The 19130-nt window shown below is 48.6% G+C and overlaps 1 protein-coding gene and 1 long non-coding RNA gene across 5 annotated transcripts in view; one reads left to right on the forward strand and one right to left on the reverse strand.

Moving 5' to 3' along the window:
* The first annotated feature begins 4713 nt into the window (after positions 1 to 4713).
* On the forward strand, positions 4714 to 18440 carry LOC107054447. The gene is made up of 5 exons (XR_005839406.1): positions 4714 to 5509; positions 6240 to 6657; positions 8851 to 9306; positions 9705 to 9772; positions 17001 to 18440. It is a non-coding gene; the product is annotated as an uncharacterized LOC107054447 (long non-coding RNA).
* The window catches only part of PHF2 (PHD finger protein 2), an 81904-nt gene continuing 78120 nt past the window's right edge, over positions 15347 to 19130 (reverse strand). For 2 of the 4 annotated variants that reach the window (XM_414324.8, XM_040646699.2), the window contains exons 21-22: positions 18439 to 18700; positions 15347 to 16162 (exon numbers count right to left, since the gene is read on the reverse strand). In XM_414324.8, the coding sequence (XP_414324.3) occupies positions 16074 to 16162; positions 18439 to 18700 (351 nt within the window). In that variant the 3' untranslated portion in view covers positions 15347 to 16073. The remainder of the gene's footprint in view (positions 16163 to 18438; positions 18701 to 19130) is intronic. The other 2 variants (XM_015293436.4, XM_046900118.1) reach the window with 1 other exon arrangement.

The following is a 19130-nucleotide window of genomic DNA, read 5'->3' on the forward strand; positions in this document are numbered from 1 at the left end:
TGGGCATGGACACATGGATGGGACATACAGATGGGACATGTAGACTGTATAACAGTCAGACCATAAGCCAGGGCTACAGATAGAAGGGAAAACTTGCCACTTATGTATAATTTGGCATGTTACATACAGCAAAGTTACATAGGCAAATGGAGAAACAAAAGAGGGTCAACTCTTCAGTCATCTCCATCTTCAGGCACCACAAAGAAGAAACATGGGTCGATTGAGTTTCCTAAAGGTGAATCAAACTCACCGTCAGCCAGAAGTCTGGCATTATTTCTCAAAAAGGGCTTTTATTTGCAGGTGGGTTCCAGGCATTTCTCCGCAGGTCATGATGGAGATTATGTTTCAGGTCAGCAGCCTAATGAGGAGCTGCCTGCCCTGCCAGGCGAAGGAATGCCATATGGCTTTTCTTCCCTACTTAACACATTATGAAAACTAAAAGAAACATCACTTGGAGCTGTCTTGGGTTGTTAAAGAGTTCACGGGGGAAACAGGACTGAATGTGTGATGCGGTTTGTGAACAAATGTTAGCAAAATCAGTTTTGTACCGAGCAATATTGGTTTTCTGCTATTTAACAGATTCTGACAGTTATTGTTTAGCATAGCTTGGCAGCATATTAAAAAGATTTGTTCTCTAAACAAGACCCCACTTAATTGTTTACCAGCATCTCCCTTTCTGTTTAATGTAAGTAGAGGCAGCTTCCACGTTTGTTCTGCCAACGCAAGGCGGCACGGGGACAAGTCTGACGGGCAGCTTGGCCTCCCAGCTATTTGCAGGGAGATCACACTCCCGTGCATACCAAAGTTAGTTGCCCATGAATGTGTTGCGATCAAATGGCTGCAAATGTGGTGCACAGGTGGTGTGCAGTGCAACGGCAGGAGGAACTACCTAAGGGCTGACAGAAGCCAATCTGGAGAAGTAGGGTTGTTTTGGGGCAGTTCAGTTGGCAAATTCTTGGTAAAATTATTATCGTCCAAATCATAGAATGGCCTGGGTTGAAAAGGACCATAGCGATCATCTAGTTTCAACCGCCTGCTGTGTGCAGGGTCACCAACCACCAGACCACTCTGCCCAGAGCCACATCCAGCCTGGCCTTGAATACCTTCAGGGATGGGGCATCTGCAGCCTCCTTGGGCAACCTGTTCAGTGCGCCACCACCCTCTGTGTGAAAAAAAGACTCTTGGCTTAAAAATTTAGGAATTTCCATTGCAAGCCTTTGTCAAAGATTGTCTGGGACTCACTCTCCCTGACCATGAGTCTGTCTCCCTTCTCTTGTTTTTGAGTGGGGGTTGCGAGGCTGACGGAGGGATAGACTCCAGATGTCAGGGGGGGAAAAAAGGGAAAAAAAATCTGAACAGATCCCAGCAGAGAGTGCTCTGAATCAATGGCCTCCATAGTCTAACAACCCGAGAGCCCCAGCTTCAGCCAACAAAGGCATTATCTGTGCCAGGAGCGATGCCGCTCTCCGACTGTATTTGTACTACAAGCTTATTCATATTCAGCGGAAGTGCCCTGGGTCGGTGAATGTTCAGCTAGGTAACCCCGGGGTCAGGTTTAATTCCTCTAAAAGGTGGCACATGGCAATGAGTGAGCTCTAATGATTTAGATAGTATCTATTTCACATCAAGAAGTTTCCACTCTGAACAGACCTAATCGAAAGTAATCTGAAAATTAGGGAAAATAAAAACCATGCCCACAATGACCTAAATACCTATTTCCTTGAATTTTATGCCCTAAATAACCTCGTTCCTGGGAAGTTTTATTCGTCCCTTCTGCTAAATATACAATTGCCTGGGAGAAATGGTTGGTCATAATCAAGATTTTTAAAGCTGCAACTGTTAAAATATTATTGTTCTACTAAGAATTCTGGAGGGGAGAGCAGCCAGTATAGGGGGAAGGGGGAAAGGAGTACCTCTAGGCTGTCAGAGCAAATATCGTGTGCACTGCTGTCCACGGGAGCACCATTTGTGCAGCACTGCTTTCAATTTTATATACGTGTATGTGTGCATAGATATGTGTGCACACTGTACCGTGTGGTGGGAGAGGGCTACCGCCACAGCCAGGCAGAAGGACATGGTTTTTTATGGGATGCTGAAGTCTTCAAAGATGCATTCAGGTAACCCCTGCAGACGGGGCATCACTGCACCAGACATGTAGGCATGCTTTGCCCAGTCCTTTGTTGCACAACCATTGGAAGCAGCGCTTTTGCTGTGTTTGTGCCCTGCACAGTTGTCCTGCTCTGTGTGTTTGGTCAATAATTCACAGGTAAAGGTGTGATGTACCCACGGTTTGACGGGGGAATAAGTGGGCATGCAGTCTGAGCCTGCTGGAATTTCTGAGCCCTGAGTTATTGTCAGCTGCCCACATTTGTGCTGGAAAATCTCAGGCAGAACCACGTTCACCCTCTAGTCAGGCATGCAAACCTACACCCATGGCTGAAGAGGCAGTGGTATTTGGCTTGCTAGCAATTAACATATTGAAGTATTTGTTTTGAAAAGCTAGTGATTTCTTTATGACCTTGAGCCATCAAAGACTAAGTGTGCAATTAGTTTTAGCTGCAGTGAGGCATTTAAAGTCAAGCATGTGTTTTAGTGCTTTGATAAATCAGGGCATAGCAGAAACAAATTTGAAAACAAAAAATATACATCGAGTCGAGGGGAAAACCATTTCAGCTTTGCAATCATGCTGTTTCTAAAGAACGCTCATGTCACGCAGCTCTTTTCCTTGGCGATGGCATTGTGCACCCCAGTGATGGGATCTGTGCCAGCTCTGTGCCTGCTGTGCCACGCTGCCATGCTGGCAGAACCCAATTGGCTGTACGCTGTGCTGTGCTCAGCCCAGAGCTTTCTAACACAGCACAGGGGCTGTGAAGAAAAAGTTATTAGTGCTGTGTTGCCTTCACGTATGAATGGAGTTGCACCTGGTTAAAATTTTAATGCAAAGAAGAATTACAGGTTATTTGCTTTGGTTAGCCTTCTTTGTTGGAGCTAAACTGGCGCTCCCACCAGCACCAGCCCTGGACACACAGGTTTTGCCTGTGTTTGCCCTCCCATCAGTGAGGAGGAGGTGATATTGGGGAGCCACCGTGTGTGACCTGTTGGCTTTTCTGTAACAAAAAATCACAGGCAAAATGGCACAGAGCTTCTCTCCAATGCAAACCAATGTGGTATGTCCTTGGAGGTGCATACAGCACCTTAGACTTTCCTAAGAGGATTTTGTGGCTTTTTGTCAAGAGAGGAATGCGACTTAGTGTCCCTGCAGCCATGGGGATGCAGGCGGCGGTGGCACAGGGATACAGCTCAACTGGCCATGGGGACACTGGGATAAAGGGATGGGGAATGCACACAGCACTGGGGATGGCTTCTGTGAGTGGGTGGTGAGAGATGACGTGCACAGCAGTACCCCATGGGAAATTAGGACTCTCGCTGCCACACACCTGGAGCAGCAGTGGCTGTGAGGTCGGAGCCTGTCCCAGCCTTCCACTGCCTCAGGAAAAGGGAAACGAGGACCACGGCCCTGAGGGGTGACGTGGTGCAGTCTTTTGCTGACAAAGAGAAATAGAAACTGAGAGGACAGGGACACAAAGGCCTTGATCTGTCTGATGTTCTGCTCCTATGCCTGGACTTCTGTCTGTCTGCCTGCAGGCCAGTGGATGGAAAGAACGTGCTGATGTGTGGTGCGAACCTCACACAGATGAGTGGGAATGGGGCCATCCAACCACCCATCTATTTTAAAACGTTTCTTGCATTCTTCCTCCGTTACCATGTAGGCATCTTGTTGCAAAACATGGACATCCTAAACTATAATTTGCTTTTGTTGAGCTATTGATCCTGATTGTGCCTGAGATTTGGGAGTTTCCCAAATACAATAACTGTGTTTACATGCAGTAGTCAGGGAGGAAATTGCATGTGAAAGCACTCAATAAGGAGATGGTATTTTGTTGCAATTATACATAAGCCTTGTGTTTACATGGGGTTTTTAAGGAGAATTCAAAGCATATCTCCTTTTTGTGATGCATCAACAAGCATATCAAATGATTGTTCAAAAAGCTTGTGCTTTTTGCAAAAATAGAAACCAAATGGCTGAACGATTTCCAACAGAAAAAAAAATTGCCGTAGCAATTCCATGGTCTATTTAAAACTCCTTTATAAAACCTTTTAAATAATAAAACTCTACACTCCCAATTAAAAAAAAAAAAGCACAACTCTACTGGCTCTCTGGGTTTCAAGTTTCTAAACACTATGCATTGTAGGGCCACTATATGGAACACGTATTTGTCCCTGCATGGGCTGTATGTTCCCTTCTTTCTCCGTAGCAATTACTGGGCTGCCCAGGTTGCTCCCATTGTGCCACTGGGCTCCATAGGGCACTCGCAATTTTGCTGCAGTCCCTGAGCTTGGCCTGAGCAGCTCTGAAGCCATTTCCCTCTCAGGACACACAGCTGAGCTACTGCTGCTCCTGCTGAGCCTGAAGAGCAATGGCTGGAAGCCTCCACTGCCTGCTATAGGAGCGTTGGCTGAGTGCAAGAGAACCACTCATGGGAACAACTGTCGAGTGTGCAAACGGTGGAAAAGAATAAAAGAAAATAAAAAGAATGAAGGCCATACACATTTAGATACGCAGGAGGAGTTTGTTTTTGGAATGAGTGATTGCAAAACAGAGGCTGATCCTAAAACTGTTTAGAGGTTTGTTGTTGTTGTTGTTGTTGTTGTTTTCTATTTCTTTATGTGCTGTCTGGCCTGCGTGGAACCCAAGCCTGCAGCAAGGGCTGAGCGCATGGCTGGCTCCTGCTGTACACCTGCATGGCACGCAGAGCTCATGAGCAAACAGCTTTGAATTCAAAGCTCCTCTGTCACACAAACTGCCTTTTAGAGGCTGCTGCAAATCTTTTTAGAGGCTGCTGCAAATTGTCTTTCAAGTGCCACGCGTGCACCTTGGCCAGTCACACCGTTGGTTTAAAGGACACATCTCATTTTTGGGTTCGTGTTACGGAGGCCTCTTAAAAACAATTCTTTATTTTCCTTACAGAAAAGCCTGGTAATTTAGGCTCAAAACAAACACGTTAAACGCATTACAAACTGAAAGCATGCTCTTTGTACTTCCACTACAGCAGCAGGCCAGCTAACCTCATGCATAAACACGCAGATTGGCTAACTCTCTTGTTCTATAAACAGGATGCGTTGCACTGAGCGGCGGCATGGCACCTCTGCTTCAGAAATACATTGAGCTTGGCAGGCCCGTGCTCAGGGCAGGGGGAAGGCGTGCACCGCACTGAGAGCAAGCAGATGGGATTAGACACAGTTTAATCACTTATGTGGGGCTGAGCCGATTGCCAGGATCGGAGTGGTACCTGCACAAGCCAGGGTTTGGAAGAGGCTGTCTATGCGGCACCTGGCCTGCCCGCGCTCCATGCAGTGTCTGCGCATCCCTGCTGACCTCAAGGCCGTCGGTCTGTCCTTCTGTCCATCTGTCTTCCCGTCAGCAATGGTTGGCTGATGCTCTGCCATGGTGAGTTCTGCTGCCAGAGCTGCTGTTCCCATGCTTTTTGAATGGAGGGTGGGGAATGTGCGGCTCATGTTCTGATGTGCCAGCAAGGGGCTCTGCTATGTGAACACGAACACTTGATAAAGGCCTAGTAGCAAAAGAACGATGATGGAGAGGAAACAGAGACACATTACGGGTGTTGTGCTCCCCTTACCCCGCCTGAGGCATTACTTGCCCCTCTCACCCTGGTCACTGACCGTGGGAGGTGAACCACTCAGCCTCTGGCTCCGTTGCCATTGTCGACATGGTGACCTCCTAATACCTGGACAGTGCAGATCCAAAGGGCCCATTGTCTCTCCCAGCCTGCAGCCCACCTCTCCTCTCTGACTCCATCTCCTTGCTCGGAGGAGCAGGTGCTGCAGGCGAGCAGCCCCACGGGGCACCACTCTGTACACCAGGGCCAGGTCATCCCTGCAGCAAATCAGAGGAAACTTCTGTGATTTAAATCTTCTGGCATATGTTTCCATGTTTAGTGCTGTTTAACGAAAACTGCTTTTCTTATGTGCCTGTGTACACAGACATATTTGGCCATGTTTTTCCAATTACTTTCACACAGCAGATCTCATTTGAATGAGACTCTGAGTCTGGAGTGATGGTAGCTAAAAGCACATGGCCTCTTTGCATGCACTTGTGATATGCCAAAAATCTTTTCGTTTTTACCAAAGCCGTGTTGTTGATCATTTTCTTTTTGCAGAGGAACATTTAGAGGCCTGAAAGTTTGCATAAAGAGGAACTCCCATGGAGTCCCAGACTCAAAAGAGTAATATTACCATTGGTGCACATCAGGTGATTTCTCCAGGATGGCACAGCTGTCTGCCAACGCCAGTGCCTCCAGCACTTGCCTGAAGCACAGCTGGCTGTACACTGAGACCCAGTGTGCACTTCCTACAGCAGATAGATCAGATGCAGAACCATTTCCTGCCTCATCTGGAACTCATGGCATAGCACAAGTCAGCCAGGGAGTCCCAGTGTGCCAAGTGTCCGCCAGGATGAAGCTGTGCTCCTGTTTCCGTGATCGCTTCTGCAACCACAAGGTCTGGAGAAAGCACAGGCCATGCAGTCCATCCCTAGCTATGCACTTGAGGAAGATGGCAAAGTGGTGTCTGATAGCAGTAAGTTATCCGTGGGTGAAGACATGATGTCCTTTTTAGACCCATCACTTTTTCTTTCCTCTCTTCCCTCTTTCTTTTCCCCATCAGACATTGCCTTGCTGTCTTGGCTATGATGAGTGGTTGGACTTTTCCTCTCTAGTGCTGAACTGGGGGCGCTGTCCTTGCCATGGATGCACAAACAGCATCATGCCGTGCCCTTTTATGTACCTTTAGTCAGCACTACAGTGCTCGATTCTCTTTCTCCAGCCTTCTGTAGGTCATTCAGTGTGAAGCTGCAGCATACGCAGGGCTGGTGAGTAGGACCCCATCTATCCCAGCCCAACCTGCCAGCCAGGAGGCACGGAGTGACACGAGGCTGCTTTCCATGGAACTTGAGCTGAACGGCAATGTGTGCACGTTCAAAATAGCTGTGCATTTCAAAGGAAGAAACATCTTTCTGATTGGTTTCAGGTTTATAAGTTTCAAACTCAATCAGAGAAAGCATTTCTGGTTCACAAAGCCAGACTTCCCCTGTCGGCCTCTTCCTCCAGCCACGGGCATTTCCCAGCCACCTGCGCGTGTGACACAGCTGGTGGACATGCCCAGCAGAATGAGGAGCTGCCAGCCCTGCAAGCTTTGCTCAGTGCAGCTCACAGACTGCCCTTTGCCAGCCTCCAGGCCCAGAAAGCACAGAGACAGGACACTTGTGAAGCAGTGGCCCCCAGCCTCTCCCAGCCTGCCACATCCCCGCTCCCCAAAACTCCCTTCAGCTGTGCCATGTGCCAGGAGCAGACGGGCACCCCGCTTGTCCTTATTGTTAGAGCTCAGGGACTGTCCTTCTGATGGCCAGAGCCTGCTGCTCAGGCTGTGCCACGTTTGTCTGCAAGGAAATGGGATGTTTATGTTTATTCAAATCGATACTGATGGATTACATTTTTGTTCTGTTTAGCAGCTGCTTGGATCATTTTATACCACAAAAGGTGATTAAGATCCAAAGTACTGTAGGGCTGTGTTACGAGTAAGAGCCGTTTAATAGCAATAACAATGAATAATAATGTGAAGTATGGCTTTTAGTCATTATTATGTCTAGAGTTAGTTTGTTTTTCATATCTCTAAATGCATACATATATGTATGTATACACACACACACACATATATATAAGGAATACACCCATCTGCTGATCTCTTGCTCCTTGGAGTAACAGTCTGTTCATCACGCCTGTACAAGTCTGTACCCACACACGTACTGCGATTAATGGGGATTCCTGAGGCAGACGTGTGCATCTGGAGGGCTTCACCTGGCTCAGTGCTTGGTGACCGTTCAGGGCCAGCGTGGAGATAGGTCTGAGAAAGACATTCCCCTGGATGTCTGCATATGGATAAATTGCTGCTGACAAGGAATAAGGATAATTGAGGCTGGTTCCCTGTTATTGGCTAGAGCCATGAAGAAGATAATAGCTGAAAATATGGCTGTAAATGGGAGACGCTCATTTATTTTGCACAAATTCTTTAAAATTAGACCTTATAGCGAACACTAAAACGTATGACTATTACATTTAAATGACTGCTTAAATCCAAAGGAAGAAAATCATGTGTTCTTATCCTGTCTGACAGGTGGCTTACTTCTGATCCTACCTCTTAATCTTCTAAGTCATGTTTTCTTTCAAACTCTGTTATTCCATTTTAAAAGGAGATTGGGTTATGTAGGACAATGTATTATGAAGCATAATGCTCACTGCTGGTAAATCAAATATATTATTGGGAAAAAGAAAGAAATTCAGGGTCACCGTGTTGGCTGGTGATACAAGAAGACAACCATTTTCAGAGGTCTGGGAGAGTGGGGTCGGACAGTTTCTATTTGCAGCCTTTGACACGTATATCGCTGTGAACAAGCTGTGAGCTAGAAGATATCCAAAAGATGTGCTGAGGATATCTCTGCTTCTCACGCAGCTCCTTGTGCACGTAGTGTCTGTCGTGCTCCTCCTTGCAGGCACAGGACTCTCAGGACACATCTGGGAGGGCTCTGTGTGATATCAGGCCCATGGGTGTTTCTGTGTGTTGGTGGATATGTGTCAGTTCATGGCAAATGAGGTATTTGTGGTCTCTACTTATCATAGGCCAAACAGAGCTAAACGAAGAGCCCCTAGAAATGATTATGATGAGTTAACCTGAGGGCTTCTTCCTCCCTAAGCCCCATCTCCCCTCTCTTCCCAGCCAGTGCTGCTGCAAAGGAGAACATGCTATTGATGGACACCTACCGTGACTGCCATGACTGTGCTTTAGAGACAAAACTGGGAGCAGATGCTGCTTGGCTTATAGTCAGTTCTCCAAAGCCCGAGGATATCCCTTTGCAGAGACAGAAAGAGGCATTACCCCATTAGTGGTTCATTACAGTTTTTGTCTACTGCAAGGCAAACATGAATAAAAAAAAAAACCCCTGGGAACTGTTGAGTCCTGGCCTGAACCATTGATTGAGCACCTGGGGAAGGAGCTGGTCAGCCCTGGGAGCACAGGTGAAGGCAATCCAGCTGTATGACCAGAAGGGGTGGAGCCTGGCTGCACCTCCCTTAGGCCTCATTTAAGAGCTGACTGCCAATGGGGAAGGATATCTTCCTGGAGGTCTCTCCTTGGTGAAGCTTTCCCATGCAAACCTGGAATCTTCTGATGCAGGTGAGCAATCTTCTTCCCTTCCTTTACCACACCTTTCTGTTGTGCTGGTCCTTCCATCATCACATCTTTGTTGTAATGCCTTTCCCATTGTATTGATCTCTCTAATTGCTACACCTGGCTGCACAGGTTTTATTTCTCCCCCTGCTCCTCATATAGTAAACTAAGATTGTTAAAACTCAGGACAAAGTATTTCATAAGGCTTCTGATGGGTGATGATTGAGTTGGTGTTGTTGAATGAGAATGATAGAGGAGGGAGGTCAGGAACAGTCTAGGAATGGCTGTTTTGCTATCTACTTTGGTGAGATATTGGTTAGTTAGACCTGCCACAGAAGTAGGAGAGGGGGATTACCTGTAGTCTATGTCAACAGTCAAATTAATGGTCCTTTAATGCCTTGCAGGGAGACCGGAGGAAGGTTGAGCAGCAAGCACTGTGCAGACCTCCAGCATCAACAGCACTAGGCAAACAGTAAGTGATTTCTGACAGCAAATGTGGAATCTGTGGAAACAGAGTCTGTGCTTTACATCCCCAGTAGCTTCCCCAGGTGTAGCAGGTCTTGAGAGAGGTGTGGGAATTGCAGTAAGGCCTGGAACTGACATTAATTATTTTTTCTGTCAGTAAGTGTCACAGCTTTTCTTAAGCTTCTAAGCTATGTCCTATGTCAAATAAAAAGGTAAATCACCATGTACCTTAGTGGGCTTTGGATCAAGGAAGCTGTCAGCCACAGGGCTCTTGCTGTCCCAAAGCAGGACTCTCTGATGTTGCTCATTCCTCATGCTGCTGTATCCAGTCAAAGCATGCTGAAAACAAGCAGCAGAGTTTCTTAACTGATGTTAATTGTTCAGATCATATTTGTGACATTGCGCAGGTAATGGAGAGTCACAGTGTTCTGGGTGACTTGTCTTTTCATTTTATGCTAGATGTAGCTCGGAAGCTTAAGGAAAGCAGTGCTGCCTATGGTCACCTGTAATACATTGGTGAGTGGGGTTACTTTGTTGGGAAACTTGTGGTTAATTCAGACTTCTTCTGGTGCTGGAGGCTGGTGGCCTAAGGAGCAACCAGAACCTTCCTGAAACAGAGCAGGATCAAGTAGGAAGCCACAGCCGTGGATCAGGTACAGAATTAATGAGCATCCAGATTCCTCTGGATGTTAGAGGGGGGGGGAAAAATCAACGTACAGTGGTTCTGAGGTGACTCTCTGATAGACAAACTGTAGTGAATGTGTCTGGCAATGAAACGGTGTCCTGGAGAAACTGAGGTGTTTAGGTAGAGGAAAAGAAAAGTTGCCTTTGTCTGGAGCAGAAAAAAAAGTCACCTCACTTGATGAGGGCTTAATCCCTGCAGATGGTCTGAAGCCACAGCATCTTTATTCTCTCCATGTTAGCATCTGTTGAAAAGTTGTCATCACCGCTTACGCCAAATGCTGGATGGGGAACAATTTGTGTAAAACCTGCTCAAAATAACAAGCTCGTTAATAGCTTATATTCTCTGTAAGCAGCCAAGGTACACTTAGCCATGACAGTTTTCTTTCAGTGGACTTTGAGGTATTATCAGCTGTGACAGCACAGAGTGGGTGGAATGTGGGGAACAAAAGCCCCACACAAAGGAGGCACTTTAGGCCTGGGTTCCTCTGCTTCCTCGAGGCCACACAGTGCCCAGCTATGGTGAGATTCCTTTCTCTAATTAATATTTCATTCTCTGAGAGAGTTTCGAGTTATCCCTTGAGATGTGTTAAAGGTTTGCACGTTGTGAGGAAAAGAAACGAGGCTGCTGAACTTGAATTAGGAAAGTATGTTAAAAGGAGCTGCTACAGCCCTTAACTTTGGGCGAGGGACATGTAAGCCATACAGTATTAGTGCTCTTTTCATTGTATTGCTTGTTCTATGTCCTATTTTATGGTCTGCTCCAATAAAGTGGTGCATAAGTGCTGCTAGGAAACATTCACTGCTTTTTTTTCCCTTCCTACCTCCCCTGGACTGAGGCATCTGATATTTCATATTCTGTAGAGGTATTTGTTTTCCAAACCGACCCACCAAAATATTTTATGACAGCAATAAAATAAAGGGGCTGTGTGGTTAGAATTGCTGAGTTTAGCAAGGAAGGTGAAGGAATTCCCACTGGAGAACTGCTGCTACCAGCAAGTGTAGGGAGTCCACCTAGGGCAGGCTGACGGGTCATCCAGGCTGTGTGGTGTAGAGCTGTGTGAACCATGGGAGTAGTGCTGTATACCCTTACAGAGGAGCTAAACTGGGCACTGCAGTAACAGAATGATATGAGTTGTTACCAACAAGGCTGTAACCACACAGGTAGCTAAAAGGTGAAGCTGAGCCACTTGTTGTGGGCTTCACCCTTCATGTGCTCTGTCCCAGGGACCAGGGAAGAGAAAGGCCACTTACTGCAAGGCTCCAGCTGCGTGTAAAAGCTGAGCTGCTCCATCCAGTGGCTTTGTGTTCCCTTCACTGAGGGCTATTGTGAGGCAGCAGTCTCTTAATCCAGCTGTAATTCCTCAGGATACAGCTTGTATCCTGAGCGAGGCAATTACGCATCTAGCCTTGCAAACTGAAGGTACAGTAAGAAAAATGATGCCACTATTTTTTGAGTGGTTTACCTATGGGCTTATCAGACACCATTTGAAGAACGCCCTCCCTGGCTGTGCACAGAGGGAGAGGCACTTAATCTATCTAATGGCTCCCATGGCATTGATATACCAACTCTTTCATTGTTGTGTTAAGGACCTCTTGAACTTTCTGCTTGTGCATCAGTGAATGGTGTTATCCCAGCATGTTACGGCTGGTGGCACACCTAGGTTAGAAGGGGTGCTGTGGTGTTCCAAGAGAAACACATTAAATATGTCATTCACAGTCCACTGTAAAGCACCTGTAGAGCCTCCCCTGTGTCAGGAGCCATGTGGTGTTACACACCCAGTCCCCTGCAGCATGAATGTGGTCTTAAGGGACCAGGGGCTTTGTGAGGCCATGAGCAGAGCTGTGCCCCAGCAGGGGTCCGGCCCTCCCTCAGCTCGTGGCAAGGTGTGATGATAAGCATTGGGGTATGAGCTGCACAGCTCGTGCTGTGGCCTGGTGTATGGAACTGAACCAAGATGGCCCAGTGACCTCGGGAAGAAGGGGTGCATCATGCTTTCCTCTGGCTGCTAGAGAAAGCTTTGGAAAGACTAAATGAAGGAATGGTGTAAACACAAGGCCTCACTTAAGTGAGTGCTAATTATTAATTTGATGAGGTTGATGGTGAAAGCAAGACTGCAGGGCTCACTTTTTAGCAGGAGATTCCCTTTGCATATGGTCTGCAAGCAAAGGGAGAGCCAAGGGAAGGCAAGTACGGGGTGGCAGCTCCAGGTTTGGAGCAGTGGCCATGGAGCCAAATGTTTGGTAAATACAGTTAGCTGGGGGAAAGAGGTATGTGAAGTTTGACAGAACAGTGACCTAAAAATGGGCCTCAAAGTGCATCTTCATGGCAGACTGAAAACAGAGGGAGATCTAATTAATTATAACTATTACACTTTTAAGAGAAGAGGAGAAGCAGACTTTCTCTCATGATATACAGAGAACAACTTCAAAACTGTTTACACAAATGCTGTGAATTCTGCAGGGTGGGTACTCCAAATCCATGTCAGACGTTAATGGAAGGAAAGGCTTTTGTCTTGCAGGATGGCAGCGTGCCACTGTTTAGGTAACAAACACGCTCAGTGCGGTGCGCTCAGAGATGAAAGACGAACGTAGGACAGCCAGCCTGCTGTGAGGCTGTGCCTGCTGCCAGGTTGCAAGTGATTCCTGTCAGTTTCAGGCCAGAAAGTGCAGAAACCTGGATGTTATTAGGAATGGTTCAGCTGGAGCATCCTGCAGCCTCTCTGTGTCTTGGTGTACAGAAATTGCCTCCCTGGTAATGCTGTTCTTTGCATACTGAGCAGTGAATTGACAAACGTCCAGTTTCCAGCCACTGTAGAACTAAAATCTGCTGCAGAAATCTCTCTTGCAGGTAGCTGGAACTGCTAGCTGTCCTCAGACAACCTTGTCAGAATAAATGTGGATGCACACCAGCACTCTGGCCTCAGATGGCTGTGGGGAGCTCCAGGTGTGCTCTTGCGGTGTGTAGAGCTGAAAGATGGGAGGAACAGTATCACTGCGCAGCCACCTCGCACTGTTGGTTTGGGGCTGCATTTGCTCAGCACAGGACGAGGCAAAGGGAGATGGGACAGTGTGGGGCCTGTGGAGGTACTGCACGCAGCCTGCAACTGAACAGGCTGCATGGCTGGTGTGAGGTAAAGCAAGGTGAAACAAGTGATTTTCTCCTCACTGATAGCTGTTCAGCTCTTGTTTGGGCTTGCTCAGAGGAGCTGAGCAGATACTGGACCTATGCCAGCTGTCCTTTGCCTCTGTTGTGAGGATGAGTCTGCTGTGTGGATGGGAAGCACCAAGTCAGTCAGATGGAGAAGTAGGCCTGACCCCATTATCCAGCATGTGCTCTACTTTCATGTACTAGCATTGCGTAGGAGGATTGGGGCCAATGCAGAGCCCTCTGGACTTTGCCCCAAAGAGGTGGAGGAGTGGCCTGGGATTGGTGTCACCTGTGCAGGGTCAGCAGCCCACCTGCAGAGACAGAGAGGCTGCTACCATGGCATTCACACTGAAGGCCAGGGTAGATCTACACCCCCTCCATTCTTCACCTGTGTAAGAGGTGTTACCAGCTGCTGTGTAAGCGTATGGTCTCCTGGGGCTGCTGGGAGTGGTGCAGTTGCAATGAGACACAGGGCATCCTCAGCTGCGCTGCAAGGAAACCTGGTAAGGGATCCTGCAGAGGTGCTGGACGTTTTGTTGCACCAGGTCCTTACAGGCTGGGGTTGTTTCTGAACTGTGAACTCCCCCAGCTGGCGAACGTCTGTTATTACCGTGAGCCACATTAACCTCCAGTCCAAGATGTCGCTGTGAGGACACCAGCAAACAGCACACTTGGCCTGCTGTTTTCCTTGAGGAATTACAACAAAAGTTCATCAAGAAATAGCTGTTTGTTTGAAGAGGGATAACCAGGGAAAAGAACAGTGTTATCCTGCCTTCATCTCGTTGTCATCTGCATAATGGGCTTGAAGCCACATTATCTAAGCTGAGGACTTTGCAATACAAACCTTAAACTTTCTGGGGCTGCCATAATGGATAATGGATAGTTCTCTGCATGTCACAGTCAGTTCCTTTCACTGTTCCCATAGTACAGGCCAGGAGCGAGGGAGCAGCCTGGGTGTGATGGATGCGAACAGCCTTGGGTTAAGAGAACTGCAGAAGCAGCAGTGGTTGCACGTGTCAGTGGCATCACGTTCAGTCTTTTGTGACAAGGAAGGAGGATGTGGGAAACAGCACCACTGGCAGGAGGGTCAATCTGGACAAACAGCTCCAAGTATGTGAGTTATCTGACCTTTCAGTGGGTGAAAAGTGGCAAGGCTGCAGCACCTGGTGGCCTCCAAGAGGGGAGGAGGGAGTACTGTGTGTGTGTGTGTGTGTGTGTGTGTGTGTGTGTTTGCCTGAGGATGGCAAATGATGTAGATAGAGGGCAGACGTGTTGGGGTGGACCACAGGGTGTGTCATAACCATAAACCAAGTAACTGCCCCTCAGGGCTGGGTAGGGGGAAGGGGGACCCAATACCTCAGCTGGAGGTGCTGGTAGGGTCTGCTGCAAGCAGACGGGGTGCTGGCTTAGTGCTGGTGTATGCGTGCAAAGGCTCAGCACAGCTCCCCCGTGCCTGCTTGCGCTGAGAGAGCAGCAGAACAGGGCAGACCATGCTGAGCCCCTGGCCCTGCCCTGCACCCCTCCACCGAGCCCACACGCTGCCCCTCGCCGACCCCACAAAAAGGCCAGGCCCAGGCAGTTGTATACAAAACCTGAAATAGTTTACTTTGCTTTCTTTTTTTTTTTTTTTCTTTTTTCTTTCTTTCTTTTTTTTTCTCTTCTTTAAACTTTGCTCTAGGTTTACTTAGATTTCGTGAACTCGATACAAGAGCATTTGATATGAATTGGTAAATAAAACACCGTCATAGATAGATAGCCACGATAAACTTTGTTAGAAATGTACATGTCGCGAAAAAATAATAATACTAATAATAATAATCATAATAAAAAAAGCCGGCGTGGCGCCCAGGCCAGCATGGCCCTGAGGGCCGTGGGCTGCGGGTGGCTCTGGTTCCCCGCGGGCGCCGTGCCCCAGTAATGTGTGTATATAAACAAAGCCCATAAGAAATGTACAAATATAAAAAGCTACAAACATTAATAAATTACATCGTCACAAAACACGGAAACACTCCACAAGGTGCTAGTAAAATAACCGTCTCCCTCCTCGTACAAGAAGTTACACAAAGAGCTGGTAAGGGCCGCTGCTGCTGGCGGCGCCCGGAGAGACTTTCCCCTTATAAAAAACAGGTGGTCGTTATTCCAAAAGCTATATACAAGCTACATTCTAGGAAAAGGATGCCTCGGGAAATGCATCAACACGGCACGGCCGGGGGGAACGCGCCCAGTGCCCCCAGACCCCCACCACACACCGTCCCCGACCCCTCGCCGCCCTCACCGCTGTGGGCCGGGTGCGCTCTCACCTCCCGGCGCGCTCAGCACTGTGGGGCCAGGCGAGCATTAACTTTTTGCGGACTAGTCGCTCTCAGCACTCTGAGAAAGGACATCTATATTAAAAAATATTTATAGCAGGATTCTGTACACTCCGACCGCCGAAAGTTAAGAGGGTTGTTATTGTGGTGCTCCAAGTTAGGCGGAGCTAAAGGAGCAGCTTCCCATTCCGGTGGATCTTCAGGATCTTGCCGAGCCGCTGCTTGGCCGTGGCCATCCCCTTCTTCGTGCGCTTTCCTGGAGGGAGAGTGGCAGTGGTGAGCCCCAGGCTGGCTCCTGCCCCATGCCACCCCACAGCAGTGAGCCCTCAGCCCCACACCACCACCTTCCTGACCCCATCCCTATCCCAGCACCTCCAGGAGACCACAGCTGTCCCTCGAGCTTGAGGGCTCTCCCACAACCACCCCAAGCCCAAACGTGCCTTGGAGGGGAGCTCAGTCTCTTACCAACCAGCACCACCCCAGCCAGGGCAGATCCCAGTGCATGGATCTGCCTCCACAGTGCCAGCCCTGAGCCTGCTCACACCCCAGCTCAAGGGATGCCCCAGGGTGACCGCCAAGCCCCAGTCACTCCAACCCTGTCCCATGCCTCCATGCTTGCCCAAGCAGTACCTCTGCAGAGGTATTGCTGCACACACAGAGGCACCCGACAGGCTGTCGAACACTGCCTGCTTTCACTACACACACGCACACACACACGCACACCTCTGGGATCTCTGAGCACCTCTCCACTACTTCTCACATCCTCAAGGGAGAATCTGATGCACAGGGAACAGCTTGCATGCCACCTCACTGACACCGCCATCGTTCTTTCCTTGCCCTCTCTTTCCCTAGCACTCCAGGTACCATCTGTATACAGGTACACACATGTATAGATTCAGGTTAGCGCCAATGTACAACAGAGCTCTCAAAGTGGACAACCTGCCCTTTCCTCATACTCATGAGACAGAAACACCATCACAAACCAGACCTGTGCTCATAGGCAGTGCCATTCAGGAAGGTCTCTGCTCCCTGCATACTTTTCCACAAGGATTAGTGCAGCAAGCACAGCTGATCTCCACCTCATCTCTCGCCAGCTCCCACTTTACAGACAGAAACTTCATGGGCCTCATTCTGAGTCATCTCTCCTCTCTGAAGTGGTCTGAGAGCTCCCTGATTCTGCTTCATCCCATCATCCCTTCATTACCAATGATACCCAGCCTGGAACTGCCTGTGCTCCATGCAAGAGAGACACCCTGATGTCCACGTGGTGGCCCCAGCTGTCTGGAGACCCTGCACTGGAGGTTCTGAAAGTGCTCCTCTCCCTGCATGGTTGGGCACGCACTCCTGGCACGTGGTTCCTTCCCTCCTTTGAGGATCGAGCTATACCACGGGCAAGGTGTGTTCCACATGCCTGTACAAGCTCTCTCCATGATGCCCTGGCTGGGTCGCCCAACTCACTGGCCTGACTGGGGTTCGGCTCCATTCAGCACTTTTCTTCCACGGACCTCTTGGACTTTCGTGACGCCATTTCACCACAAAGACACAATTCCAGGCAAGAATTTTCATTTCACTCCAGTTCTGTAGAGAGCCACAGGTGTCGTCCGCTCCTGGAAGGGCCCAAGAGTCTATCATGGGCACATCCTCCTATATGGCCTGTGATGTTTTACTGGTTGGCACCCCTCCAAGGGGCCGTAGGACACCTCCCACTATCTCTAATTTGCTCCACTCACATACAGAAAAATACTGGAAACAAGTGCCACAAAGCCTCACTTTTTACAATAGGTCTCTCCTGTGGGATCGCACACTTGATCTTCATCATACACCGTGCACTTGACTGGAGTTTCTGCCTGTCCCACACGCCTGCCTTTATTGCGCTTTCTCAGCCAAGTTCAAGCAAGGAACAGGAGGTCCAATCCCAGGCCCCAGACAGCTCTGGCTTTTTAATGCTTTCCCTATAGGTGATAACAAGCGATCTCTTCCTCTCTTGGTTCTGGTTGTTTGGGTGGGTAATTCCCAAGGCTTGACATTCCTCTCCTCCTTTGTTTCAGCTCTCAGGACAGCTTTGCAGATTCTCACTGCTCTACACTCGCCAGGCAGGATGTCCTTATTGACACCTCTGCATAGCTACTGCACAAAAAGAAGCCTAAAACAGCAGTGCCTTGCCCAGCCCTGAGCACAACAGCCTTGATGGATGCCTCCTTCCCTTGTCAAGGCTTCACCGGACAGGCTGGACTGTGACGTGACCACTGCATGTCCTCCTCAGAAAGCCCAGGGTATGCTCAGAATATTTCCTAGCATAGGATGCCTCACAGTCTACAACAACAAATACCAGGCAGCAAAGCACACATTTAGGCCCACGCTGCCAGGGCAGCCGTGACTATGGGTCAAATCTCCAACCAGGCTTGCTCTACCAAAATACTTCCACAGACCCATGACAGACACCACACACGAAGGCCCTGCAAAGGGCATGGATTATATGACCAAATCACCCTTCCCCATTCCTACACCATAACCCCAGGCGTTTCCTGGTACCTTTGGCGGAGGCATTGTTCTGCGAGGATGATGAGGGTCTCCTCTGTGTGAGGAAAACACCGGGTGCCATCGGCTGCGATCCCCTGTTAGGCTGGGCGGCCCCAAAGGTGCTGGCCCCTGCGGTGTACTCGTGATCTGTGAGGCTGCTGGCATGTGACTCCAGCTTCGGCTCTGGTGAGCTGCCTTCCTGAGCCGGTTTGTTCACGTTGTTGGTTGACAGCTTCTTTTTGGTATTTTTTTTCTTCTTGCCTTTTTGTTCCTCCTTTAAAATGACAAACATGAAGCTCAGATTAATCCCCAGAAGACCTTTAGCTATGGCAAGGGCCAGCCGGCGTTGCTTAGGGTCCTGATACAACGAAAAACAACGAAGTTTGCCACGTACAAACTGCTCAGAGTCTGTTCTGATACCATCTCGCTCTCAGCTCTCTGCCACATGCACACGCTGCCTTTCTTGCATCTACTTATGTGCTTTGTGCAGAGCCTCCTTGCTTGTTAACTCTCTGTACACTGCGGTGAGAGGGAGCCAGCCAGCGCCACAATGACCCTGCCTTGGGAGACCAGCGTAGTTTTGAATGAGCAAACCTTTCCATGTTCTGCATACACTGGCATCTCCTATCTTCAGGTATCTTCATATGCTTTCATAATAGAAGGACATTAAACACCCCACTTATTCACAGAAGCTGCTTCTTGCT

Source organism: Gallus gallus, chromosome 12, assembly GCF_016699485.2.
Source record: "Gallus gallus isolate bGalGal1 chromosome 12, bGalGal1.mat.broiler.GRCg7b, whole genome shotgun sequence".
Lineage (NCBI taxonomy): Eukaryota > Metazoa > Chordata > Aves > Galliformes > Phasianidae > Gallus > Gallus gallus.